At 40.0% G+C, this 27449-nt stretch overlaps 1 protein-coding gene and 1 long non-coding RNA gene across 10 annotated transcripts in view; one reads left to right on the forward strand and one right to left on the reverse strand.

The window, feature by feature from the left end:
* FAM204A (family with sequence similarity 204 member A) overlaps positions 1–22119 on the reverse strand; it is a 53865-nt gene extending 31746 nt beyond the window's left edge. Inside the window, exons 1-8 of one of the 9 annotated variants that reach the window (XM_055080941.1) lie at positions 21508–21751; positions 20276–20439; positions 15446–15687; positions 14816–14903; positions 14654–14684; positions 14365–14464; positions 4495–4584; positions 2688–2777 (exon numbers count right to left, since the gene is read on the reverse strand). In XM_055080941.1, coding sequence (XP_054936916.1) covers positions 2703–2777; positions 4495–4584; positions 14365–14464; positions 14654–14684; positions 14816–14903; positions 15446–15679 — 618 coding nt within the window. In that variant the 5' untranslated portion in view covers positions 15680–15687; positions 20276–20439; positions 21508–21751 and the 3' untranslated portion in view covers positions 2688–2702. Of the gene's footprint in view, positions 1–2687; positions 2778–4494; positions 4585–14364; positions 14465–14653; positions 14685–14815; positions 14904–15445; positions 15688–20275; positions 20440–21507; positions 21752–22038 lie in introns of those variants that run through there. The other 8 variants (XM_055080942.1, XM_028481330.2, XM_055080940.1 and 5 more) reach the window with 8 other exon arrangements.
* A 192-nt stretch (positions 22120–22311) lies between these two features.
* Positions 22312–27449, forward strand: part of LOC129391634 (uncharacterized) — a 69768-nt gene continuing 64630 nt past the window's right edge. Inside the window, exon 1 of the long non-coding RNA XR_008616119.1 lies at positions 22312–22506. This is a non-coding gene — a long non-coding RNA (uncharacterized lncRNA). The remainder of the gene's footprint in view (positions 22507–27449) is intronic.

Raw genomic sequence — 27449 nt, forward strand, 5'->3', positions numbered from 1 at the left:
CCCCATATCCTCAAGTCCATTCTCTAGTAGGTCTGTGTCTTTATTCCCGTCTTACCCAAGCTGGTTTTTATCTACAGCAAGCTAACATGAAGATGCCTAGAGAAAAATTCTCTTTCCAAAGTGTGAGATTCAGCTGAAGTGCAGCTTACTTTATTAAATCTAGGCTTTAGCACTTAATTTTGAAATACTTGTTTCTCCTGGTTTCTACAAATTGGTATAATCTGGATTGTAACAAAGATGGTGTGCCAGAAAAGGCAAGTACCAAAGGATGGCATTTTCGAGGATCACTATCAATGAATGGAATGTTCTCCCAATGCAGGCCTGAGGTTAACAAGCTACAAATGTGCTCAAACACCTGTGTGCACGTGTGTGTGTGAATGCACACATATGATATATATACATAAACAGTATTGTTTGAAAAAAGAACTTTTGTTTTCAAATTAGAACAGTTTCATCAGTATGACACAAACCCAAGTGTACTTTTCCACTTTAGCTCTCCTCCAAGATTGTTAACAACAAAGAAGGATTTAATCAACAGGACTTTTCCACTTTAGCTCTCCTCCAAGATTGTTAACAACAAAGAAGGATTTAATCAACAGGAGGGACAGTCCCAAAGCAACCAAATTACTACACGGCAAAACCAAACTTGATAGCACAATCTAGGTTTCCAACATGTGAACTTGAGCCATCCCCCAAAACATCTTTAATGTCACCATTAATTTAAGGGAATATGATTCTGGAAAAATATGTGCTTGCTGTGTCATAATGCTAGTGCACTGACAGCTTTGTTCTGGCATGCCAGTTTGCTCTGTTTAGTTTTGTCCTGTTTTGAGGAACTGTTTTCAAGGCCCATTCTCAGACACGGTTCTTCTTTTGGCTTCATTTTTCTCAATACTGATGCTGCCCTATTGGTTTCACAGGCTTATAAATGTTAAACATCAAAAATTAGTTTCACTTATTATGGTTGGAAAAGGCTTTAAGAACTCTGGGGTCTGTGCCTCTGAGCAAAGGCTTTATCAGCAAGGCCCAGTCACTGCTTCTTAAAAAAAAGAAAACGGTACTGATTAAAAACCCATATACCTGATTTCCAAAAGGACACCTACCATGCACACATACATTTAATTCATAAAGGGTTTCTGCCCCAAACTCACAATTACTTACTTCGCAAAATCCCATCTTTCATATCCACAGTGATTCGCACCAAGGAGATAAACATGAGAAACTAAACCTCAAACTAAACTATTTATTCAAGAATTCCATCTTGATTACTTCAGTTATTCTTCACGGGTGTTTAATTAACACGGCATCATTATCTCTCCAATGTCTTTGTCTGACCAGCAAAAACTTTCCAGATGTTTTTCCACTTAAACAAGTAAAAGAATAGGGCCCCAATTATTGTTTTTCCTTTTAATCAGAATTCTTTAACCCCACACTAAATAAATTTCTTTTACTAGAACAAAGCATTATATTTGTATGGAAGTAAAAGGAACACGGGAAAAATGTTTACTAGCCTTACAAGTGCTAAAAATAGTATAAATTTCTAAAGCAATCTCAAATGTCATGAAGTGTGACAGGAAATAACTCTTAAAATGGAAAATACCTAGCCAGTATTATGCAATTCCCATTTCTAAAATAGCAGTCGGACAAAACAAAACACAGAAACTTAATATTCTCAAAGGAAACACAGATTTCTGAGGCCTCGGAGGCACTACTTCTGTTCCCTCTGACAAGCAGCTTCCTGCGGCAGGGAAAGGAGAGCTCACGCGTAGCCACTGATGAGGCAGACAAGGAGGGAGTGAACATGCAACCCCGGTGGACACAAGGCCACTGCAACCCCAGCCCTCCCAGCGCATCACTTAGGGAAACTATATCCAATTCCCAATTGACCAGGTTACTGAGAGACTTAATATAGATACATAAAAGATTCTAGAATCCGGTATCTCACTGAGGGCACATTTTAGATCTGATTTGCCAGGTGAAGGTGAAAAGTACAATCAAATAATGTTTTCAAGATCTTACTGTAATAACTGTCTTGAGCAGGAAAACAATCAGCAGTGACTACTAAAACTAGCAAGTAAAGAACAGTGAGGAAAAGCATATTTACAGAGTCTCAAATCATCTCCCACCTCTCCATGCGATACTCATTAATTACATAGGGAAAAACAGTAATGTTAATAGAGGGGAAACCCGGAGACACCACCTTACCCAAATAATCAAAGGAACATAAGCAATAAATAGGACAAACAGATGTCACATGCTTCCTGATATCTGGCACTGAGAAGGACACAGTATCATTTCTGTGATCTTCCGGCCAAAAAATGCATAACCTGAATCTAATCAAGAGGAAGCATCAGACAAACAAAAACTGAGGGGCATCCTACAAGATAAGTGGCCTCTACTCTCCAAAAATACTAAGGTCCTGAGAAACAAAGACAGACTGAGGAAACATTCCAGATTAAAGAAGCCTAAAAAGACATGACCAGAAAAAAGAAAATTTTCTTTTGCTATAAAGTAAATCAGTGACATACTTGGTAAATCTCAATAAGGTACATAAATTAGAAAGAATGGCAAAGCAAATGTTACCTGTTAACATTTTGCAAATTTTGCAACTTTCTGAAAGTTCGAAATTATTTCAAGATAAAAGATTTTTTTTTTTTTTTAAATTAAAGCGTTCAACTCTTAAAATTTTAGCATTACCAACTTTACCTAAAAGGAACACAGTGCCTGCAGTAAAGTAAATGCTTCTCTCTGAATTCCCCTGGCCTCTGGTATGGGTGCTAAAAAACAGAAAAAAGACAAAAAGAAAAATAGCCAGCCATGGATGGATCACGGGGAGCCCACATTCTAACGTTACAGACCAGGGCTTGCATTACTCTTTCTTCCTTTAGCAAGGCAAAGAAATGAGGAAACTTAGTGACTGAAGAAGCCACTACAATAACCAACAACTAACACTGAAATCCTACTGAGTTTGTGGTACCATTCAACACACCATCAAATTCACTGCATTCAAATGTAATACCTGAATCTTTCTACTTGGAAAGAGAATAATAAAACGCTCTTATACACAATGAATGCTATAATCAATGAAATCAAAATATGGTTACTTTAAAGATGAAAAGAGCAATTTTCAAACTGAAAGCACAAGAATATCATAGGCTAGGAGGGATGAATGAATCTTACCAAAAAAAAAAAACCCTTTTTAAAAATCTCACATTTTTGAAAGGCCACATAACTGCCATTTATGCTGCTTCTTACCTAGGTCCCAAACTCAAGCTCACAGCTTCCTAATTTTCTTTAGATTAGCCATTAATAAATGCACATACATATACATAAACATTATAAATGGAAGTATCAATATCTAATGTGACAACTGATTTTAAGGCTTAGCGGGAATAAAAAGACAACCTGTGAATTCCTAAGCCTTGCTTCTGAACTCCTTTTCTCCCCTACATGAAAGTATAAATCCCACAAGACACTTGTGTCCAGCGACCAAAAAGAGAAAACAAACAAGCCAACAAACAGCCACCAATGGTAGATGTTTTGACGTCAGAGGATGTAAGAGTGGAATGGTGTTTCCACAGAAGAATTTACTGAAATAGTAATTTCACCACTAGTCTCAGTTTAGAAAAAATGTTCACCAGCAGGTGAATAAGAAAGATCAGTGCACAGGCCAAGAGTTTACACAGGTGACCGATGATGTTCTCTATGTAATTAAACACCATGGAGTAGTTATGCTTTAAGAATGAGGCGAAGAAGGTAGGGATATATTAAAAAAGAAAGCTTTGATAGAGCTTTCTTCCTAGAAACTAGGACAAAGAAGACTTACAAAACAACGACAAAAAAACATATGCCAATTATGAGCTCTTTATGTGTGACTTTACCTAGTGATACCTGGCAGTCATTCCCAATGGGAGGAATATTCCTCCCAGAGGGTGCAAGTGAGAGCCTCCTGATGCCTTGGTACTTGGAAAAAGAATATTCAATATACCTATTAGTTTTATACCATAGACTACAGGTTTTAAAAAAAAGGCTGAAAGTTCTTTAGGGTTGAGGGAACTACTTAGAATATGCAGTAAGAAAGCATTCTGGGGAGCAAGGGTTAGGAACACATTGAGAGATGTGACATTAGAACACACAGCTGCCCTCAGGGAGAGTTAAACTGAGTTAAAGATGCAAATGGAAAAAGAAAGCTAGCCTTTTAATCATAACTGGCAAAAAGCTCTCTGAACTAGATGAAATCTAGGGGTTGAATATTAATCATGGATTATTTCCAGCATAAGATTTAGATCAGAATAATTTAATAACATTAAAGACAAAAATAAAACCCAGCATTTCGAAATAAAAGGTGGATTTAAGAGGGAAGAAAACGGACAGAAAGGAAAATCTTAGGTCAAATATTTGAATACTGAACTTACTCATGATCACAGAAAGAACATATGCTCATTTTAGAAGAGCTGGAAGCACAGAAGAGTGTCATCAGTTGGGCTGACTCACCTCTCGAGTAGCTAGCTGATTGCTGAGTTCCTCAGCCTTCTCAATGTTCCACTCTTCCACAGCCTGGTCTATGCTCTTTTCAAGGCCCGACTAGAAAGAAAAGAAACCTAAAACTTAGAGGCAAGAAAGAAAGGCAAACATTTGCTAGTAAAGACTATGTCACAGGACCATACCAATCACATTACATACTTAGACTATTTAATTTTCACGATGATCGTATACGGTAGTTGGTACCACTCCCATTTACTGATGAGAAGGTGGTTCAGAGGTATTAAATGACTTAGCCAAGGTCAGATCACTTCTTGAACTAAGAAAAAGGAGATGCAAATCCAAACTTCTGTGACCCTAAGGACTACGCTTTCCCTTAATAACAATATAATACTAATGATAATAAGTTAGAAATTATGGCATGCTTATTATGTGGTACACCCTGTGCTTAGTACTATAAGAAAGCTGATTTAATCCACATAACAACTCAATGAAATTATACCCTTATCCTGTTTTGAACATGAGGAAACAGAAGCTTAGACTCACTAATTTGGCCAAGGTCACAGGGTCTGTAAATGTTAAAGCCACCATCACATGAATCTAGGTTTGCCCAGAGCCTGTATTCTAAACCACCATTTTCCTCTGCCTCTTTTCACTATGGCCTATTCCTGTAACTTGAGACCTTCATTCAACAGCCCCTCCTAGTCTCTGACGATGGGATGGGTATTAAGTTGGATATTAAACATGGGAAGAAAGTTATATATAAGAATGATTGTACTTTCCTATGGAAATGTTATTTACTAGTTGAAGATACTTCACGAAATCACAATTAAAATTTTCATGGGATCACCAAACAGACTGTGTAGGATACATCATACTTTATGGAAAGATGCTTCTTAGAGTTAAATAACTGAGTTTTAGCTTATGGAAATAGTTACTAAAGAAAATATAAATTTTTTAAAATAGTCTAATATATGCTTCTTAGAAGAAAATTTTATCCCAACAATGGCTTATCTAGTGTATCTTCCACGTTTTCAGTTAATGGACTTCTCCCTCCTTAGCCTAATCAAAGAAGTCCAGGGAATGTCTCTTCCAGCAGTGTACTGCTTGATTATACCAGTCAACTAAGAGAAGCTTTGCTCCCACGTAGCCTTTATTGAAACAAGATTTTTCAAATGCCCACACAAAATTTGCCTAAAACGATTACAGAAACAAAGACCAGCAAGGCTGTCACTGATGTCTGTGTTAAAGTGAAGACTGTTCCTTCTCACGATCCCTCATTCGACAACCCAAGGGCCTGGAGGATGACTAGGCTTCTTTTACTTGCTCCCGACTGGAGCCTGAGACTGGCATTCAATGGCCCCTCAGAGCCTCAGAGCCCAGGCCATGCTGCTCTACTGTCCTTTTCCCGTTCTGGTCCTGCGATCATCCACCAGTCTCCAGAAATTTCTCTCTTTTGTATTTCTGCAGAATTCTTCTCCTGACAGTCCAAACAACATCCCGGACTCACTCTTCCAACATCCACCATTTTCAGGGCCTGCTAAATAACACCCCACCCCAGAATCTATACTCAAGGCCAGGGATTCTCCAAGTGCGGTCTGTGTACCAGTTCAGGTCTGCGAGTGATGTCAGTCTAGGAACTGAGCTTGCGCCAGTATGCAAATCTATTACATGACTACGCACAGGTTTGTCTGGCTGACTTTTTTTAGGGGAGGAAGGGTATGCGATGGGGACAACAAGACTTTCTCAGAGAAGGAAGTAGTACACTGAGTTACACTCAGGCACAAGTTCTTTATTTCCTGGAAGCCCAATACTTTGAATACGCTTGCTCTAGGCCATGTAAGAGCTTCACAGTCTAGGATTCTCTCTAAACACAAGATTCTGTCCTTCCACTTACCCCACGTCCTCAGAGCCAGCGAACCTGCCTTGTCTTCATTTGGAACCCCATACTCTGTCACCATCGTATTTATTCTCACAGTCCTTCAGCCCCTTCCTGGAGTCTCCTATCCTGCCTCTCTGGCCTGCAACCCATGATTAACCTTTTCAAACTAGACTCTAGGCCAAAAGTTCTCAAAGTCTGAGTCTGGACCAGCAGCGTTAGCACTACTTGAGAGCTTGTTAAAAATGCAAATTTGAATCAGAAACTCTGGGGTTGGGGCTCAGAAATTCATTGATTCTAACCAGGCTAAAGTCTGAGAACCACTGACCTAAGCAATACCTTAGGCAACTAAGCAACTTTCTCCAACATCACATCTTGTTTTGGTTGTTCCCAACCACTTGTTTCCACTACTTTAACATCTAGGTGTCCCAGCAATGCCGGAGAAAATCAAATGACTCAATTCACTGGCTTCCCTAAATGCTCTTTTTCAAACTCAGCTGGGTGGGCTCTCAATTCTGCCCTTGAAAGTTCCCCCACTCCTTTAAGAAGCTGTTGCATGTCTTTTTCATTTTTTCAAATACCCTCAACCCTACCTCCTTCCTTGTCAGCAGATTATAACTCTACCCACATCATGAGAGGCTGAGGTGGTGGGAGAGAGGGAAGAGGATAACCAAGGGTACGTATGTACTTTCTATCATCTTCCTCTCACCCGCTTCTCACTTACTTTGTTCTTCCACCCTTATTGCCTCCAAGAAAGCATCATCTCTCTTCCCAAGACTTATTCCACCTCCTGTGTTCATCATAATTCCACCTGCTTACATGCTACCCAGAACCCTTCTCTTTACATTTTCTCCTCTCTCTCTCTCTTCTCCATCTTTCTCTCATCCTATAAATAAGCTTGTCCTCCCCAGTCTGGACCAGGGGCTGGATGAGATGACACAGCTCACCTCCCGCAAACTGATTTCTTCTTATGTCGGTACTTCATCTCTCGCGAAAGTAGCGTATCAGCTGTCCCGGGTCGTCTCCCATTCCTCTCTATTCCGTCTGTCCTCATCATTCCTCTGAAACTGCTCCCTCTACAGTCATAAATGATACCATTTGTCCTCCCATCATCTCTTATGTCAACTACATCCTCATTCTTAAAACTATCTCCCCAAATGTCTATCTTAATTCTCCTTTGATGCCCCTTATCTCCTCCTGTTGTCCCCTAATTATAGTGGTCCTCAAGGTTCTGTGATTGGCCCTCTTTTCTTCTTACTCTTCCCTCTCCTCAGTATTATACTCGATCCTAGGGCTTCAATTATTTCTTATAAGCTGCTTTATATCTCTAAATGATTCAAAACATCTGACCTCTCCCCTGTACTAAGACCTGTGTCTCCAGCTACTTGCTAGTTATCTTCATACTGAAGGCTTTGCAGAGGCAGGGTCTTCAATGAGGAAAAGCAAGCTCGTCAGTTCCTGCCCTGACTCTCCTTCAGAGGTGACCACTCGCTTAGTCATCCAGGCTGGGATCCTCCGTTATATGCAATGCCTCCGCTCCCTGGCACCCATTTTCACTCTGTTTTTGTAGAGTTTCTCACGTCTCCCTTCTGCGCTTCCTCAGGGCCTCATCATCTCTTGTTTGTAAGATATAAACCCTCGTCAAACTAGTCTTGTTTTCCTAAAGCAGATCCCATGTCATTACCCAGCTCCAAACACTATCACTTCTTTCCTTGTTTTGAACAGCACCCAAATCCCTTCACAACAGGGTCCCCAAATGCTTTCTCAGCCCCAGCTTGGGCAAGGCTGTACCTCCTATTCTCTGGCCACATTTACCAGCCTCTTCATACTCCCCGTGCCTCTGGATGTGTTTCTCTTTGAAAAATCTTAACCACCCTTGTAAGTCTCATGTCAAATGTTACCTTCTCTATCTCTGCAGGTTCCCTCGCGCCTATACACCCGCTGACCCCACTGCACCCTCCCGGATGCCCAGTACCTGACCACTCCCTGCTTGCTGCTGTGCCTGCACGCCACGTCCCTCTCCAGCACTTTCAGCTCAGCAACCCGACAGCATCCATTCTCAAGCCTCTCCTGCTTATTCCACATAATAGCTCTGTTTGTTTCCCTCTAATTATTTAGGCTTCCTGAGATTATTTAAGACCCGGGTGCTGTACGCCTTTACTCTAGGCCCTAGGATAATGCAGATCTCTTTTTACCACCAATGCCCAGGCATTAAACCAGTGGTCTGCTTATTTAGCAAGGCATTTTGCTGCATCAACTGGCTAACTTAACTCCCTTTGGTTACCACAGAGCCACAGCTTACAGTTAATGTCACAAAGTGGAAAAAAAGAACATTCCCCTTTTCTGGAAACTTAAATGAACTGCTGGGCTGATAGGTATAGTTTTCACTTAAAAATAAATTAGCTAAAATTACAAATCTCTCTCTCCACCATCAACTAACTCCCATTCCCCCAGCCATTCCAAGCAGCATCTAATACAGTGGAAAGAGTGCTGGACCAGGAGTCAGAGGACACAGTCACAGCACCAGGTAAAGGAGGTACCTAACTCATAAGCCTCAGTTTCTTTAAAGAAAATGAGAGAATCAGCTTGGATGACCAAAATTCTCTCCTAGAAATAAAATCCGAGAATTCCACTTACATGGTCAACTTTGTTTTTAGCTCTTTTAAAAGTTTTTTTAAATTTCAACAAAGTTTCGCTACACATGACTGTTTCTTTTTTTCCTCCCTTTTCTTTTTTCTTTCTTTCTTTTTTTTTTTTAGCAATTTATTTAAGTAAAATATAATAGTTCTTTTTGGCTCTGAAAAATTTCTGGTTACATATGCACACCCAAACTCTCTGCTTCTATAAGAAGATACTAACATTCCAAATATTTTCAAAATGTTCATGTCAAAAAAACAAAACAAAACCCTGAGGTAAAACATTTCCATCACCTTAAGACCAAAAGTTAGTAATAGTTTACAAAGAACATGGTTGTTGAGGTCAGACCTGGGTTCCAATTATAGCTCCTCTACTTACTGGCCAAGGAACCTTGGGTTTTGTTCCTAAACCTCTATAAGGTTGCAGTTATCTCACCTGTAAAATGAGAATAATGCCACATTCTTTGCAAAGTTATGGTAAAGGTAAAAAAATAAAAAAGTAAAATACCTAGCAAAGTTTTTAGATCATAGAAGTCATTCAATAAATAAGCTATTTACATTATATCTATCAGGATACCATTAAAACAAAAAGAAGGTTCAGCTCTATATTACTACAGACCTCATTATAGTTTGTCAAGGGCTCAGACCCAAGTATAAGACCCAAGATTTCAACTGTGAGTCAGTAAGCAGTCTCATGAAATAAGATTTGAGTATTAAAGCTTTCTAAAAGTCTTAAGTTGGACCCCAGAGGAACCTTTACTGGAATTATCTAGGGCATCTTTCATACCACAGGAGTGGCAGGGAGCACAGAAGCACTGCTGATACTCTGCAGGTCCTCAGCATGCTCCTAAGACGCCTTCTGGCAGGAATCAAAATTTAGCCTAAGATATACCTCAATACAGACAAACTCAGGGACGGCAATTTGATCCCGGGGGGAAAATCATCTAAGGCCAGTATCTGACAGGTTCCCATGAGGCAGTAAGTAAGCTCTAATCAACAGTTGTGTTGCAGATGTCAAGGCAGTACTATAAATATCTAAGAAATATATGGGTATTAGGTTTAACATTAAGGACTAACCATCCATATGTGTGTAGTAAAATCTCTTTTAACATACCGATTAAAGCTCTTCAAGTCAAACTGTAACAATATATTTCTACAGAAATTTTGCTACTAAATATTTATTCAGATAATATACTCAATTTTCAAACATTAATACAAATGAAATGTCCACTCAAGTTTGCTGTTCTATGATTAGACCTAAATACCTAGGGAAAAAAATTAGGTAATCTCTCCATAAAGGAGGAAGAAAAAAAGAACTAAGAATTAAGTGCTACTACTTTTACATAAAAATCACGCCTACCTAAATTATTTGAATCAGGTAAGTAAAAAACTAAGTTGGACTGTTACTTCAGAAAAAAATCTAGATTTGGGACTATTTTACTTTTCAATCTGCTCTGTTTTCTTAGACAAATCATGCTAGGCTTCAGTTTCTTCATCTGTATTGTGACAATAATACTGGCCATACTACCCACCCGACAGGGATCATATAAGGATGACGAGAGAATGGTTTGTACCTGATCCCAGGGGAACAACATGGTACCTTTAGACCCCACCATCCACCCTACCCACCCGATACCCGCCCACTCAAGGCAACCAGCCTGTGATCTTTGTATTGGTGCTCCATGTAAGATTCTCGTAAGAAAGAGTATTCTGCTAAAAAAATAAGTTTGAAAAAAGCCATACTATACAATAGCAGCTTCCTCTCATAAACAACTAAAAACTATCAAAGACATTGTGCAGTTACTCTCAAAATTATTAAAAGTACCTCTGGTTTTTCTTGCCAAAAAGTATCCATTAAGTATACATAAAACTACTTTCAAAAATGACTGCTGACTAATCAAATTGATTCAACTAAAGAATACTTGAGACATTTATAATGAAATTAATGAGTAAAATTTATTCTAAAGAAATTCCCACATAGACACAAAATAATTGTTATGATTACAGAATTATTGATAAGTGCCAGAACTGCTGCCAGAAACACAATTATAGCTGTATTTAATAAAAGAACACTTTAAAACAGCTTTGGATATTAGGAAGATTACATTTTAAAAATATAAGTCTCTCTGCACTGTCAGGGAAGCAGGTGACAGCAGTGTTGTAAATACACATCCTTGGTTGAGCAACAGTTTTGGCTTGGCAGTGAAGAAAGAAAGAAAGAGAGAGAGAGAGACAGAGGAGAGAGAGAGAGAGAGGGGGGGGGAAGGAAGGAAGGAAGGAAGGAAAGGAGGGAGGGAGGAAGGAAGGAGAGAGACAGAGAGAAGGAAGGAGGGAGGGAAGGAAGGAAGGAAGGAAGGAAGGAAGGAAAAAGGAAAAGAATGAAAAAGAAAAAGGACTACACAATAGATGTAAGAAGTTTGTTTTGCTTTACCATTCTTGACAGTTGAGTGATTGAGTGAAAAGAGACTAAAAAGGGTCTCTGAGATATGGGAACACATCAGCCTCTGCTCCAGATAAGTAAAATAATGGACTAGAAATCCATGCTAGTTTTGTCCATACTGCATCATGGATTTTCATGATCCTCTCTAGATTTCTTGGGCACTGCTATTATCTGCTGAACTTAATTTATTCTTAGCATTTATCTTGGTGCCCCCAGGGTGGACATTCTTTAATTTCTATTTACTCTATTGGATTCACAGTACAGACTTTAGCATGACAGCAAAAGGGGCGCATGTGAAACAGTGATCCCAAACCAAAGAATGAGTGTGAACCTGCTGGCATGCAATTAAGCTGAACTACCAAGAGAATATGAGATAATCTGGCTTCACCAAATCCTTCCTTTCCTCTTATGCTTGCACTTATTTATAGAATATTAAGTTCTGGCAACATCCTGGGCAGATACAAGCCTGGCCAGCATCAGTTTCCTTGTTTTGGTGATGCCATGACTTTCTTAGGCAGATGTCATTCATACAGAGGAATGCCTACCATTAGGAAAAGCCAAACTTATAAAACAGATCAACGGGTGACTATAAAAGGATTTAGAGCGGTCTTCCCTTAAACAGAAATTCCCTTTTAAAATGTTTGACTTATAATTCTTTCTAGAATTCATCTAATGTACAATGAGAAACAGAACACTAGTTCCAAAAACTGAGTTGTTTAAAAGATTTTGCACATGGAATCCCAATATCCTTGATTAAAGTTACTCTTCACAAATTCCAAATTTTAGACAAAGAATAAGTTGGCCTTATCCTGCCAGTATCAAGAAGGTACAATTTCATATATGTAGGGAAATAAAAATATTCTAATACAGATAGATTGTAAAAAAATGCCTTCAAGATTTCTACTTTTTAGAAAGGCTAAAATCTGAATTTCATAGCTTTAACTTCACTAGGAAACAATTCAGACATTCTAAAGTCAATACAGTTATGAGAAACCACAACAAATACTGTAAACAGCTGAGGATCAAAGACCACCTAATTCACAAATAAAACTTTAAAAAATATTTCCTACGAGAACCAACATTTAACCATTTCTTCCCTCAAAAGAACAATCCAGTCAGAGGTTGGGACTCTAAAGCAGGTGGGCCAGAAATGGTCTGTGGACCACTGCCATCAGCAGAAGGCTCCCCCCTCAGGCTGTGGAACAGGTCTGGTGCAGTCAAGTGCATCCTCCTCACAAGATCCCTCCTCTCAGCCCAGAATCACAGGAGTCAAGAGCACAGCAATCACACTTTAAAATGCTTACCAGCCCCTTGGGCAGTGAAGCTGGAGAACTGAGAATGGTGCAGTAAAGCCTGGGTTTTAGTTTCACCTCTACCAGTGCTCTTTCTTTGTAAGAAGTTTAGCATTTCTGCACCTGCTTGAACATTTGGAAAAAGGAGATTGCTCAATAGCTCTAATTATTTGCAGCAGAAGGTGATCCTGGTTCCAATTCCCCAGTGTTCTAGGGATTAGGTGACAGGAATTCTTGGCAAACTTGGAATCAAAAGGTTCGCATGTAAAACTCTGTTGTGTCAGTTTCTTAATGCATGTGCCCTCAATGAGGCAATTCCACCCAATGACGGGTTTAAAAATCAGAGGTTTTTCATAAGAAACACTGATTAACCAGAAAACGGTAATCATCTCTATACACAGTAGTATACAGCAATGATCCTGTCTATACATGCAGGATACAATATCCTTGGGCTTCAACCAGCAGGCTTCTGTGCCTCTATCCCTATGGCCCAGAGCTCAATTTTCATGCTCCTGGAGTCTGTCAACATTCCCCTATGTGAATGTGTAAGTTATTCATGCATTCAAGCCTCTACTAAATATTAACGCCATCTATAGACTGACAACTACCAAGCATGCATCTCAAGCTCAGACTCTCCTCGAAGCTCCTGCCTCGTTTTACCAACAGTCTACTCTATTCCTGCTTGCTGATATTACCCATGCCCCAGAATTAACTTTGGATAGGCCCCACTCTAAATCTTCTCCCCTCCAAAGCTTTCCCATCTTTGTAATTCACATGACTGCTCACACCATTGCTTAAGTAAAACCCTGAATGGTTCTCTCCCTGTCCTCATAAACCTACGTCTCCCCACCACCTCATAAGCAATCAGGAGGCAAACACTGTTGATCCTACTTCTACAGTGTACCTCAACTCTATCCACTTTTCTATCTTCAGCAGCACCATTCTTGTTCAAGCCGCCATCTTCGCATGCCTAGAAGAGTCTCTTAACTGTCCTCTTCTCATCTGCTTTTGCTGCCCCAAGGTCCACCTTCCACGTAAGATGCAATCTTTTCAAACATAACTTAGATCGCATCACTCCCTTAACTTAAAACCCTTGAACGGCTCTCAATTGCATTGTGACTAAAACCCAATTCCTTATCTTGTCCTCTAAGGTCCTACAGAGTTTGGTCCCTGCCTGCCTGCCTGCCTGCCTGCCTCTCCAATCTTACCTTGGGCCACCCAACCTCCTCCTCACTGACCCCATCCAGCCAGGCTGACCTTCTTACAGCAACTCAAATGTTCTACGATGACTCTTCCACCCCTAGGATCTTTATACCCAAGTTATCACCTCTACACTAGCATTCCTTATACAGATGGTTCCTTCCCATCCTTCGGTCTCAGTGAGACGGCACCCTCTAAGAAAGGCCTTCCCTGACCACTCAGCTAAAGTGGGGCTTCCATTTTAATTTCTTCACAATACCCTGTTCGTTTCTTTCTTAACAGCTTTTTTAACAATTTGTAACTATATATTTACTTGTTTATCTAGCACACATTAACTTCTTCACTGAATGAATTAATGAGGAAAAACACCTTAGGCAAGGTTAATTACAAACATTTTCCACTGGCTAATATAAGATGCAATAAAAAAGATCTTACCTTTTCAATTTTTTTCCTTTTAACAGGGGGGTCAAATCTATCGTTGACTCCAAAATACTGAGTAAGCTCCTTCCACTGGGTTTCACTTGAGGACTGTTCGCTGTAAGAAGAGAGACAATAACTTATGTTCTGCACAAAATGTACTCATTTTTACATTTACTGTTTTTAATTGGTTACTACAATTATATTACATCTACTAGTTCTTATGTTTCAGAGGTAAGTAGTTCAACTATTTGTACAAGTTCTACAATACTATCTAGGACAGACAGATATTTTAAATTCCACCTACCTTTGAGATTCTTCTTCATTCTTCAATTTACCTGAAAAAGAATTCACAGTGTCAATACCTAAGTATTCGGTTATTTCAAAATTATGGTTATTAAAAATTGTTGAGCTCAATTGGTCACAATTTAATATTAGCACTATTGACAATTAACCTAAATTAAAACACCTTTTCTGGAGCGTTTTCTTTTTTTCTTTCTGGATCTTGAAGTTGAGGTTTTCTGTTCAGAATGTTTTGTATGCAGTTCTTGAAATTTCTACATAAAAGTAAAAAAAAAAAGAGAAGCAAATATGCTTTGAAGCAAAGCATACATCTGAAAAATAACATGTTAAGTAATAAAAAACTATAACATTTATAAAAATACAAATTTAATGAAACTAGTTCAGTTCTTCTTGAGATACTCTATTGTCTGAGATTCACAACCTGAGTTTTTATCTTCATTTATTTCCAAATAAGTCAATCTGATAATCTGAGGATAAAAGTCAATGGCTCATAGACAACAAAGAGAATAAGACTGAAACTCCTCATGTATTATGTTAGGCCAAGTAGCTAATCCTACTAACTGGTTTTTTTTCCTTCCTCTTTTTATGAAAAACAAAACAAAAATGAACATAAGTATCTGAGTGGCCAGTGAATTGGCCACAGACCCACAGAGTAATAAAATTATTCTGAGTCAATCTTCCCTACTTATTTACCTCCCAAGAACATATACATTCTGACCACAGCAGAGACACACACAGGACCATGCACAAACACACAGGTACAGGTTTTAATAAGAACACATCAGAGAAAACCTACATTCCACATATTTAAGGGAATTCCAGAGGGACACTCTTCATACGCATTTACATTTGCCTCTGCTTCAGTTTTTGGTCCATCTGTAGGGATATCTGAGACCTCTGTGTTTGTAATGGTCCCATCTTCTTTACCTTCCTGTAAGTTAAGTTCAGAGCTCTCTACTGTGGCTTCATCATCAGAATTCAACTCAACATCACTTTCATTTAGGCCAGGAGGTAGCAGCCCACTCCACATCTTTTCTGCTAAAGGGAAAAAAAATGAATTAAGACATATAAAGTAGACATGGAAGGAATTTTAAAACCATTAAAAGATACCCCAGGAACCTAATAATTATACCAATGGTTTGGGAAAAGTCTAAACTTTTTTTTTAAATTGGTATAAAGTGGGATGTACCCTCCATATTAAGATAATTTAAATATTTTGCTTGTATAAATTTTTAAAAAGTGTATTTTCAGCAAGTTTGTTACCAGACACACCTACAGATGAATGACAATGACAACAGAACCTCGATTCTCTAATATATGGATAATCTTGTCCAAAGAAAAGAGGAAATTCAGTAAAAGCATTCACTGCTCAAGAATGTTAAGAGCCTAACAATATACACTGCAGGTAACTTAAGAATTATAATACTATATTTCAAGCTGTAACAGTTAGAGAAGAAAATAAAATTGGATGTTTCGCCTGTATTTGAACGTACAAAACTTCAGGGGACTTATTACCTACAGAGTAGGAAGAGTATTACTCAAAGGAAAATTTTTAAGCTATGCAGGTAGTCTGAGAAAAGTATGGTGGTAAAAAGGATGTCCTAGTTTTACATTTTATACTGCTTGCTAAAGTAATACTAAATGGAGTATAATCCTAACAATTTAACAAAAACATACAGCTTTTTAAAATAATACTGTATTTGGGAAACAAGTTAAAGTTCAGGGTAATTCTTATCATTAGTTATACAGCCCACTGGTAGAGAGAACCATTAACTATTGCTAAGTCTAATAAAAATGATTTTTAAAAATTGAGTTTGTGGGGCTTCCCTGGTGGCGCAGTGGTTGCGCGTCCGCCTGCCGATGCAGGGGAACCGGGTTCGCGCCCCGGTCTGGGAGGATCCCACGTGCCGCGGAGCGGCTGGGCCCGTGAGCCATGGCGGCTGAGCCTGCGCGTCCGGAGCCTGTGCTCCGCAACGGGAGAGGCCACAACAGAGGGACGCCCGCGTAACGCAAAAAAAAAAAAAAAAAAAAAAAATTGAGTTTGTAATCATTTGCTAAAATTATAATTGAGTACATTTTCACTATTAATCTCCATGACACAGTCTATTTTAGCATATGTAATGAGCCAAAACCAGTTCATTCAAAAGAGGCCTAGAATAGAGAAGTTGGCTGTACTGCTCAAGATCAAGATTTACTATCAACTTAAAGGAATAAAATAGAAGGATGGAAATCTTTTTTGCTAACCTTTCTGCCCCCTATTGCGTTAACCTAGTAAGAAAACCACCAGCATTGTCTCTGAGACAAAGTATCACGGGATTTTGCATTACTCTGAATAATGGATGCCTGATAACTTTTAAGGACCTCCTCCCAAGTCCAAAGAATCAGCTCTCACTTTTCACAGTTTGGGTCCAGCCTCATAGTTGCTGGCACTCTGAAACATCCTCACCAAAACATTCTCTTGGCTTTTTAAGAGGAAGGGTTCTAACATCTAATTACTCCAACTGTAATCCTGACTCCACCATATATTAGTGGTATGAGGAAATCATTTTTAACACCTCTGACCCTCAGTTTTTTCATCTGTCTTACAGGAATAACTATATTGCACACAAGGTTATTCTGAGGATGAAACGAGATAAGCTATTGAAACACTCAACACAGTGTTTAGGAGGTTCTGGGGACTTGATCAATGCTAAGTTCTTTTTGCCATTATTATTATTATTTCTGTGGCCATGTACTGCATTTTTATCATTTCTATCATGAGTGGCAGCATCCATAATGTAGCTTTGAAGTTTCTAACGTTTAAGGTGCATTCACTTAGCAATTGATGCAAGTCATTTACTTCCTTGATTTCCACAGTCTGACTGAAGTTTCAATTTAAAATGTTGATGTCTTTTTCTGAATGGAGCAATAAAACCAGAAGCAAATTACCAGGAAGATAATGGAACCTAAGCTTCAAGGCTCTTCTTTTTCACAGGTCCTTCCAAAGCACTATACCTGATTTTCTATATTTTTAATCAGTATTCCTTTTTTGAAAGAGAAGACCTCAAATTACATAAGCTCCAAGCCCTATAAAACCTGGATCCATCCCTAAATCTGGCCTGAGGATTTTTTTTTTTTTTTTTTTTTTGGTGGTATGCGGGCCTCACACTGTTGTGGCCTCTCCCGTCGCGGAGCACAGGCTCCGGACGCGCAGGCCCAGCGGCCATGGCTCACGGGCCCAGCCGCTCCGCGGCATGTGGGATCCTCCCAGACCGGGGCGCGAACCGGGTTCTCCTGCATCGGCAGGCGGACGCGCAACCACTGCGCCACCAGGGAAGCCCTGGCCTGAGGATTTTAAAAGTCGGAATGGAGGTTATGTTGAGATATTCTGTTAGCACAAAGGACATAGTGTAAAACATGCCAATATTGAAAAGCAGGTGTTGTGCTATTAATAAAAATATTTCTACTGTTCTGAGAAGCAGGGGGAGGAGAGTGATAATAAGCTCCATCATGACTTTGCCACTGGCATATAATATACCTTCAGGCTCATGATCCCATTTCAGGACTTAAGGACAGTAACAAGTTTCAGAGTTAGCTTTCTTAGCACCAACTGGGGTTCTACGTTTGAAGCCACTGTCTCTCTTCCCCGTCCATAGCATCTTTTGCATGCCCACTGTGTGCCAGGCACTCTTCAAGACACAGGAACAGCCGTATACAAAACAGACAAAAACGCCTAACCTCATGGAACCAACATTCTATACAAATGGCAAGCTTCTGGCCATCAGCAGCCAAGTACCACTCAGCCCAGACTTCAGTTGTGACTGCGCAGATGGGCACAGTTCCTTCACTGGGCCACTGCTTCAGTATCTCCACAGGGTGAGTCTGCGCTCTGGGCACCCAGATGGGTTTCACCTTGGGAAGCAGTGCCAGTTGCCGTGGACGGGGCATGCCTTCTTTCCTCATCAGCCCTCAATCATTTTTGATCACTTCTGGACTTTCTCAAAATCATCTATTTTTTAATAAGTTCTTGCTGATGTGGCATTAAGAGCTGTCCTCAGGATGCCACTGACGGGTATGATAATTTCTTGTGTGTGCCCACAGGGGAAAAAAATTAAAATAACTTTTAAAAAGTGAACTCTATGTCCAAATCCATAAAACAAGGCGAAGTTCACATAAGGTGTGTTTCTGAACTTAATTCCTAAGTATCTGTAAAGTGATGTGCCATTCTCCTCTGACCATAAAACACATACACACACACAAATACCAGGGCAACTTGGTGGCCACAGACAAACACAGATTATTCACTGAGGAGCCTGAAAAGTGAAACTGCCCACCTGAACAGCAGCTTGGCTGCAAATCAGCCAATATGGAGTGGCTGCCTCGTGACTTGTTTTAGGCTTATGTTCCAAACCACTGTCTTTCCATTCAAAGCACATACATGTTATTTATACATTTGTAATTGTACTATGGTACCAACTGGTCCTATCAGGCCCCCTGTTACTTCTGTTGGGTTCCTCTGGATTGTGATTCTCTAGTTCTTTGAAGTGTTGCTCACCTCATACCTTTCAGAATGCATTCCTTCATTTTAAAGCAGATCACTCCAAATTACCCTTCACATGCGAAAATTACTCAGCCATTCTCAAGAGACGTGGCAGACCAGAGAACAAGAAACAAGTTTTTTAGTGTAGATTATAGCCAGGTCTGTGTAACAGTCCATGTATCAATACATAAATTTTCACGTTTTTAGCCTGCACGTCAAATATTTTAGTTTTATCATTTAGCCCCAAAGAAGATGTAAATCATTCAGAACCCCTTTTTTCTCTACAGTTTTGAGTATCAGCCTCTCCATTTCATATTAGAGAGATTTTTCCAATTCCACCATTATTCTAAAAAAAAAAAAATTCTGTGTATGCTACGCAGAACACATCTTTAGTCCAGGGCTGACATGATTTCTGATGAACAAAAAATATTTACGTATCATCCTCATCTCAATGGCTGGGCTTTCTTTTGCCCGTGGAAACCAAACACAGTCACTACACTTAGCACACCTGGGCAGATGGCAATGCACCTAGAAGAACACGACACAGCTCAGCAGTTCCTCAGCTTAGGTTTTCCCAAAGTTTTATGAAGACAGTAATGGAGGTCTCTAAGCTAATTTCAATATTCAAAAAGCCCAATATATTTTATTATCCCTCAAACAATATCATCCACCTTTAGGTCAGGAGACTTAAATTCAATGAAACATTATTCTTCACCACACATTAATTCATCAGAGACTCTGATTGGTAGCTACAGACCTGATTTTTATTAAAAAAAAAAAAAAAAGAACAAAAATTAATGAATATAGTTTAGTGGACACAATCTTTCAAAATATAGCATCCATGGAGATATCAAATTATAATAAAAGGGGTTCTAGGTTGCGAAAGGATTGGGAACCAGTGGTAGAGCAGTGGAAAAAACACTGTTTTGAAAGTCAGAAGATGGGTTCCTGGTCCTGAACAACAAAATTGTGGGGAAGCCACTGCATCTGTCTGGGTCTTCATTCTTAAGCTATAAAGGGTTTGATCAGATCTCTGGGATGTCTTGCTGCTCTAAAATGTTTCTTTATGGATCTCAACATTATACGTGCCCAAATGCCCAGAATCACCTCATTCTTTGCTGTAACACTCCATCCTCTCGCAGTCAGAACAATACTAATTAAAACCTCAACGCCCCAGAAGATAAGGGTTCTCTCCCAACCCAGCCACCACAGGCAAGCTTGCTAGTTTTCAGTAAGACTCTGCACTTCAGAGAGAACACCTAAAAGATGCTCTGGAGAAAGGGGAAAAAAACCCAATTATGACAGAAGAAACAGAAACAAAAAGAAAAACAAAGCAGGTCACCGCTATACATGGCATACAAACAATGTGACAGGCACTGTTTTACCCTTAATCCTCACCAATGACCCTTCCACTAGGAATTATTATCTAAACCCCTTTTACAGATGAGGTAACAGACTCACCTAATGCACTGTAATCCACTTATCTTAGAAAAATAGAACTCTATAGCTTGAAAACTCTATAGAGAACAGACTTTAAGTAGTAATATATTCTTGGTGACACAGATTAGAGAATGGGTCTGAAGAATGTCTCCAGCCTGTAATTCTGTTAACATTTGATTAAGAAGAATTTTCTTCTCACTTTCTAAGGGCAGAAAGCTATGTAAAATGTTAGGCTAAATCGCATACATCGAAGTCACATTCAGAGGTCTGGGTAATAATGTCACATTTTCTGGAAGTCCAGGCAACTGTGTATAACCAAAACTCTATCTGAGCAGTTTACTGGGTAAATGTCTCCTGCCTCTAATATTCCAGAATTTCAATTCCATTTTTACCAAATGAAGCTGTCTTATTTCCCAGATTTTATATTCAATTAGAAATAAAGAAATCTGAATCTTGTCTGATCTGAATTTAATCTTACTCGTATGACAGTCACAAGCCACCACCCACCAATCTTGAAGATTGTGTTAAATAATTTACACAATAATCAGTTTCTGTGACTGGGAATTAGTTACTTAACTGAAATACTTTTAAGCATGCTGTCATCAACATTAATGTAAATGTCCTATTCATGTTTATGAAATAAATACGCTCCCTTTTCTCAAAAAGGTAGAGAAAGTACAACTGAATCACAGGCCTGACTTCGGATTTAAGTTACCAATCTGATTACCAAGATTAACTATTTAGCAGGATTTTGCATGTATGCATATGTTTTCATCAAAGTGAGTGTTTTGTTTAGCCAACACTTCCCCAGACTCAAAACCCTACACGGAAGGATTTACAAGTAACCAATAACACTTCGAGGCTCATTTCAAATTGGATGCCGCTGTGAGAATACTTACAGGGTGCAAGACAGCAATAGGGTGGCTCTAAAAAGGTACACCTTTTCCTGTTTGGCTGCACAACCCGTAACTCTGCAGGCTCTCGGCAGCAGGGTCACACTCCAATCCCCGAGCGGGAAGAATCCCCTCCCGGCACAGAACTAAAAGCGCTGCAGATTCTGATGCTGGACGTCTAGCTTGCTGACACTCCCATTGACTGCAGCTGTCTTCCGGGTACAGCAATTGTAAACCAGAGACTGTTTCCCGGATCGAAAGTCTGTCTCCTCATCCCCTCTCACTCTGGCTGGGGTGGGACGAAGAACCCCTCTCCCACCAACAGGACGGGGAAGGCGCTGCGACGCCGGGTCCAAGCAAAGCGGCGGCCCCCTCCGCCGACTCTCCCGCGGGCCCGGCCAAAGGGTTTGAAGGCTCCGCGGAGAGGCTGTGAGGCCACCCACGCTGGCTCCCTCGCTCCCCGCACCCGGCCTTCCCAAGTCCTCACACCGGAGCCCAGGCCGCCCGGGAACCAGCCCAGCCACCAGCTCTACTCACCCGTGCAAAGCGGACCGTCCAGCAGTCATCTTAAGACCCGTCAACATCGCGCCTTCTCATTGGCTCCGGCATCTCAGCCAATGGGCTAAGGCCGTTCTGGTCTGGGGTCGCCATGGAAACCGGCCGCGCTCAGCTATGCTTTTAAATAGGCAGGAAGGGGTTGATTCCTTTCTTTCTACTTCTTTTCTCCCAGCTTTTCTCTCGCCGTTTTCTTCTTTCTTCTGGACGTTTTTGTTTGGTTTTGGTTTTGGTTTTGTGTTTTTTTTTGCGGTACGCGGGCCTCTCACTGTTGCGGCCTCTCCCGTTGCGGAGCACAGGCTCCGGACGCGCAGGCGCAGCGGCCATGGCTCACGGGCCCAGCCGCTCCGCGGCATGTGGGATCTTCCTGGGCCGGGGCACGAACCCGTGTCCCGTGCATCGGCAGGCGGACTCTCAACCACTGCGCCACCAGGGAAGCCCTTTCTGGAGGTTTGTTTGTTTTTTTTTTTTTTTGCGGTACTTGGGCCTCTCACTGTAGTGGCCTCTCCCGTTGCGGAGCACAGACTCCGGACGCGCAGGCTCAGCGGCCTTGGCCCACGGGTCCAGCCGCTCCGCGGCATGTGGTATCTTCCTGGACCGGGGCACGAACCCGCGTCCCCTGCATCAGCAGGCGGATTCTCAACCACTGCGCCACCAGGGAAGCCCTCTGGACGTTTTTAAAGACTGTTCTTTCTCCATTCCTTCCCGTACTCCGTGGTGAGGAAAGTGCTGGCTTAGACCTTGAACTGAGTTCATTCCCCAAGGACGGAAAGTCACTGCAGAAGCTCTGTAGACCCTTCTGGGAACGTTTCCATTCATACACCCTTTTCCCCTCGCTCCCTTCCTTACTTTTTTTTTCTTTCTGTACATATTTATTGAGCAGGCACCCTGCCAGCCTATGTTTAGAGCAAAATGATCACTATTCCTGTTCTTGTGGCGCTTACCGTTTGGTGATCGTGGCAGCTGCTTCACTGACCAGCTGTGTGGCCTTGGCCAAAAGCTCATTGAGCTCCTTTTCCGTGGCAGCCACTGTCTTAGGCTCTGAGAAGGGGCTTAGGGAAGCATAGAAGATAAGCAAGTGAAAAAAAAACGGGGAAAAAAAAGCTCTATGAGGAAAATAAAACAGCATAATATGACCGTGATGGGAGTGGGGCTGTTTTAGAAATGCTTCCATTTTCTGAAATAACGTTCTGTAATAATAATAAGAAGAATACATTCCTATTTTCCAGGGTTGTAACGATTATGTAACAAAATACACATAAACCCCTTAAGGCATTACCTTGCCCACAGTAATTTTCAGTTTGTATTGGCATTAGCCTTATCAGTAATGCCTTTCTTGGAAGCATTCTAAAAATGTGAAACGTTTTTGTATTGCACTCAATAACATATCACAATTTAGTATAAACCGATGTTTAAGTGTAATACTTAACTGTCAACTACCTCACCCCCATTGTTTTCCAGAAGATGTGCCAGGTGTATGGAGTAGTTTTCTATGACCCCAGAATCATAGCAAAACCTGAAGTGACAAGTTTGGGTTACTAAAGTCCTTTCTCACACTCACATTCTCTGATGCTCGATTAGAAGCAGGGCTGAGTGGTGTAAGGATCTGTATGAAACTCTCCTGGCCAAGTGTGTCCAGCCCCTCAGTAGTGTTTTTCCCTGAATCCAATCCATAAAAAGTAGTTAAAGAGAGGATGTGTAGGAAAATGCTGTTGTGACTGTTATATTGAACCTCTTAATTGCTATCTTAGTCTGCTGAGGCTGCCATAACAAAATGCCACAGACTAAGTAGCTTACGCAACAAAAATTTATTTCTCACAGTTCTGGAGGTTGGGATGCCTAAGATCAAGGTGTCAGCAAAGTAGGTTTCATTCTGAGGCCTCTTCTCTTGGTTTGTAGGCAGCATCCATCTTGCTGTGCGCTCATAAAATTTTTTTGTGCAGTTGTATAAGGAGAGGGAGAAGGAGAGAGAGAGAACGGGGTGGGTGGGGGCAGGAAGGGCTCTCTGGTGTTTGTTTCTTCTTAAGAGGATACTAATCCTATTGGATCAGGGCCCTACCCTTATGACCTCTTTTAACTTTAATTCCTTAAAGGCCCCATTTCCAAATACAGCCACCCTAGGGTTAGGATTTCAACGTATGAATTTTAGGGGTACACGAACATTCAGTCCATAACAAATGTGATGGTGGAGGTGTAACCAAAATGGGGAAAGACAGCACAGAAGAGGAAGAACTGAGACATGGGGTAGGAAGGAAATATTGTTGGCCTGTTTCAGAACTATCTGGATTGTTTCAACATATGTTCCATCAAAGAATACTCATTGTTTAGTGCATATAAATGTGCAAGGGATAGAGGGGGAATATAATCATAAGTACTCCAAAGACTTACAGCCACCAGATTTCACATCAAAGGTTTCTGGAAAGTCCTACTCCAAAAATATGTAGTTTAAAACGTTCTCAATGTTAACTTGAGAATTCTCAAATATCTGATTGTTTACTCTTAATTACATTATTGGATTCCTATAATAAACGTAAATAGCTCAGACCTTTCTTCCAGTTTTGCTTGTAAGACTTTCAGTCTCTGAATATTATTATTTTGCCAGTTTTCTGGAGGAAATGTCAGTCATTTGATTTATTTTAATCAATAAATTTACCTTCCCTCCAGCAAATTCCTGCCCTGGAACCCTGCCAAACCATGCATTTTGTGAATGAAATACTTGTATTTGTGAGATTTCTATGAAACATAGAATTATTGAGTATCTTTTACTAAATCATAGTGAATGTGATGCAGCTAGTGAATTGTGCTTGAATTGTGTTGCATCTGGCACTAATTTCAAACATGTAAGTTTCATTTAAATTTTCAAACATCTTAAAAAGCATAAAGCAGTTTTTCTTTGCCAAGAAATATTATAGTTTATGAATCATTTTTCCTTACATTTAGTAATTTTTATCCTTAGTGTAGAGATTACAAGTCACACTTATATTATAAAAGATTAATTGTGGAGGTCTTTTTTGACAGGTGCCAAATCTCTGATTGTTGCAAATTTCCCCAAATATAATGAAATCCCTTAAATATTTCTCAGTTGGAAAAAATGAATATGACTTTGTTGAACAAATGATAAATGTGCTTCTTGCTGAAACTGAGAAAGAATAGTTATTTCCATCTGTACAAAATGCCTCATTGAAGAAAAAGTAGTCTAGTGACTTATGAGAAAGAATAGAAACAAGAGCGTTCTGAACTTTAGGAATTGTGTGACAATTTCTCTACCTGAGTTTTTTTTTTAATTTGCAAATTGAAGCATCGATAACAATGTTAATCTTACAAGAATATGTTGAACAACTAACACTATGACATCAGCAACTGTTGATATTGGAGGAAACAAAATTTCTGTAACATAGGATGTTGCCAAAGAAAAGTACTTTTTCTTTATTCATCATGTCTGGTACTTTCAAATTCTTCATGTCCAATAGGTTGTACATAGGAAGATAGGAGAGGAAGCATTTCTGGGTGCTAGGTATTTTGCAACTAATGTCATATAAACCTATGGTGTAGTTATTATTGTATCCATTTGACAGACAAGGAAATTAAGGTTTCAAGAGTTTTAAGAAACTTGCCTAATGTCACACAGCTAGTAACATGCAAAACTAAGGTGGGGACGTTTCACTGCACTCTGAAGCTCCTGCTCTTTCTGCTGTCACACACTACCCCTTTTACAGTGAAGTTCCTGATAAATCCCAGCATAGTGCAGTCAATAAAATGTAGACATCATTAATACCCAGTGGGATGTGTACCGGGTGGGAGCTCGTGAAAAGAGAGGCTTCAGGAGCAAAATGTGTCTTCTCTCTCCATCTCTCTTAGTACCTCGTGAGTGATCAAATCCCATCAGAGGCATCCTCTTCAATCATTGCTGGATTGCTGCATTGAAATCTATATTACTCTCCCTTTTCCTAACACCTTCATCCTCTGAAACAGCCCATTGCCTGATTAATCTCTCTAAATCAAGGAACATGTGTAAAGCTTTTAACACTCATCCTAGCATGTAGTCAATAGTCAATAAACATTAGTTCCCTTCCCTTACACATGAAAACTGTGTGTGTGTGTGTGTGTGTGTGTGTGTGTGTGTGTGTGTGTGTGTTGGGGCAAGGGGAATTCAACAGGCAGAACACAGAGGATTTTTAGGGCAGGGAAAATACTCTGTCTGATACCATGATGATAGATACATTTGTCCAAACTCATATAGAGTGTACAACACCAAGAGCAAACTGTAATGCAGACTGTGAACTTTGGGTGATTACGATGTGTCAGTATAGGTTCATCAGTTGTAACAAATGTACCATTCTGGTGGGGGATATCAGTCGTGGGGGAGGGGCAATTCGTATAAGAAAGAATCTCTATACCTTGCCTTCAATTTTGCTGTGAACTTAAAACTGCTCTAAAGATAATGTTTTTAAAAATCGTAAGACGAATAACACTTCATTACTTGTGAAAATTACATGAAATCCAAATTTTAATGTCCATAAATAAAGTTCTATGGGAACACATACACACAAAAACTGAGTACATAAATGTTGACAGATTATCAGATTACTCTGTCAACATCTTTGTGGTCTTTACTATGTGCCCAATGCTTAGCCCTTTGCTAAGGTTTGAGGAGAATACAAATGAAGTATATGAACTGACATGTCAAGAAGTTTGTGGTCCAAGACATGTAATGAGGTTATAAATGATACATTTTATGCTATAAGTACCAAAATTATGAGGTCCATGATGTAAGGAGAAACTACAGAAGTCCCAGAATGGAGTTCAGAATGTGCTATTTCCTTTGCCTGGAATACCTTTCTCTTTTCTAGCTGTTGAACTTCTTTTCATTCTTCAAAACCTAGATCAAATATTACCTTCTAAGTTAAACCTTTCCTGACTCATACTGTTCATGCCTTTCTTCTCTCTGCATTGATACACAGCAGAACTAGGGCTTCATCACACTGAAATACAGTTATTTGTCATAGGTGACTCTTCCCTGATGGATTGTGAACTCCTTTGAAGGTGCAGTCCTTGTCCTGCAGTAGGTGCTCAGTAAATGTTTGTGGAGAGGATGGATGGATGATGGAAGTGGAGATGTCAAGGCATGAGATGAAGAGAACTGGGGACGGAAAAAGAACTACAGTCCTGCAGCCTGTGGAACAAAAACCACATTCACAGAAAGATAGACAAGATGAAAAGGCAGAGGGCTATGTACCAGATGAAGGAACAAGATATAACCCCAGAAAAACAACTAAATGAAGTGGAGATAGGCAACCTTCCAGAAAAAGAATTCAGAATAATGATAGTGAAGATGATCCAGGACCTCAGAAAAAGAATGGAGGCAAAGATCGAGAAGATGCAAGAAATGTTTA

This window comes from Physeter macrocephalus, chromosome 20 (assembly GCF_002837175.3).
Source record: "Physeter macrocephalus isolate SW-GA chromosome 20, ASM283717v5, whole genome shotgun sequence".
NCBI classification, from domain to species: domain Eukaryota; kingdom Metazoa; phylum Chordata; class Mammalia; order Artiodactyla; family Physeteridae; genus Physeter; species Physeter macrocephalus.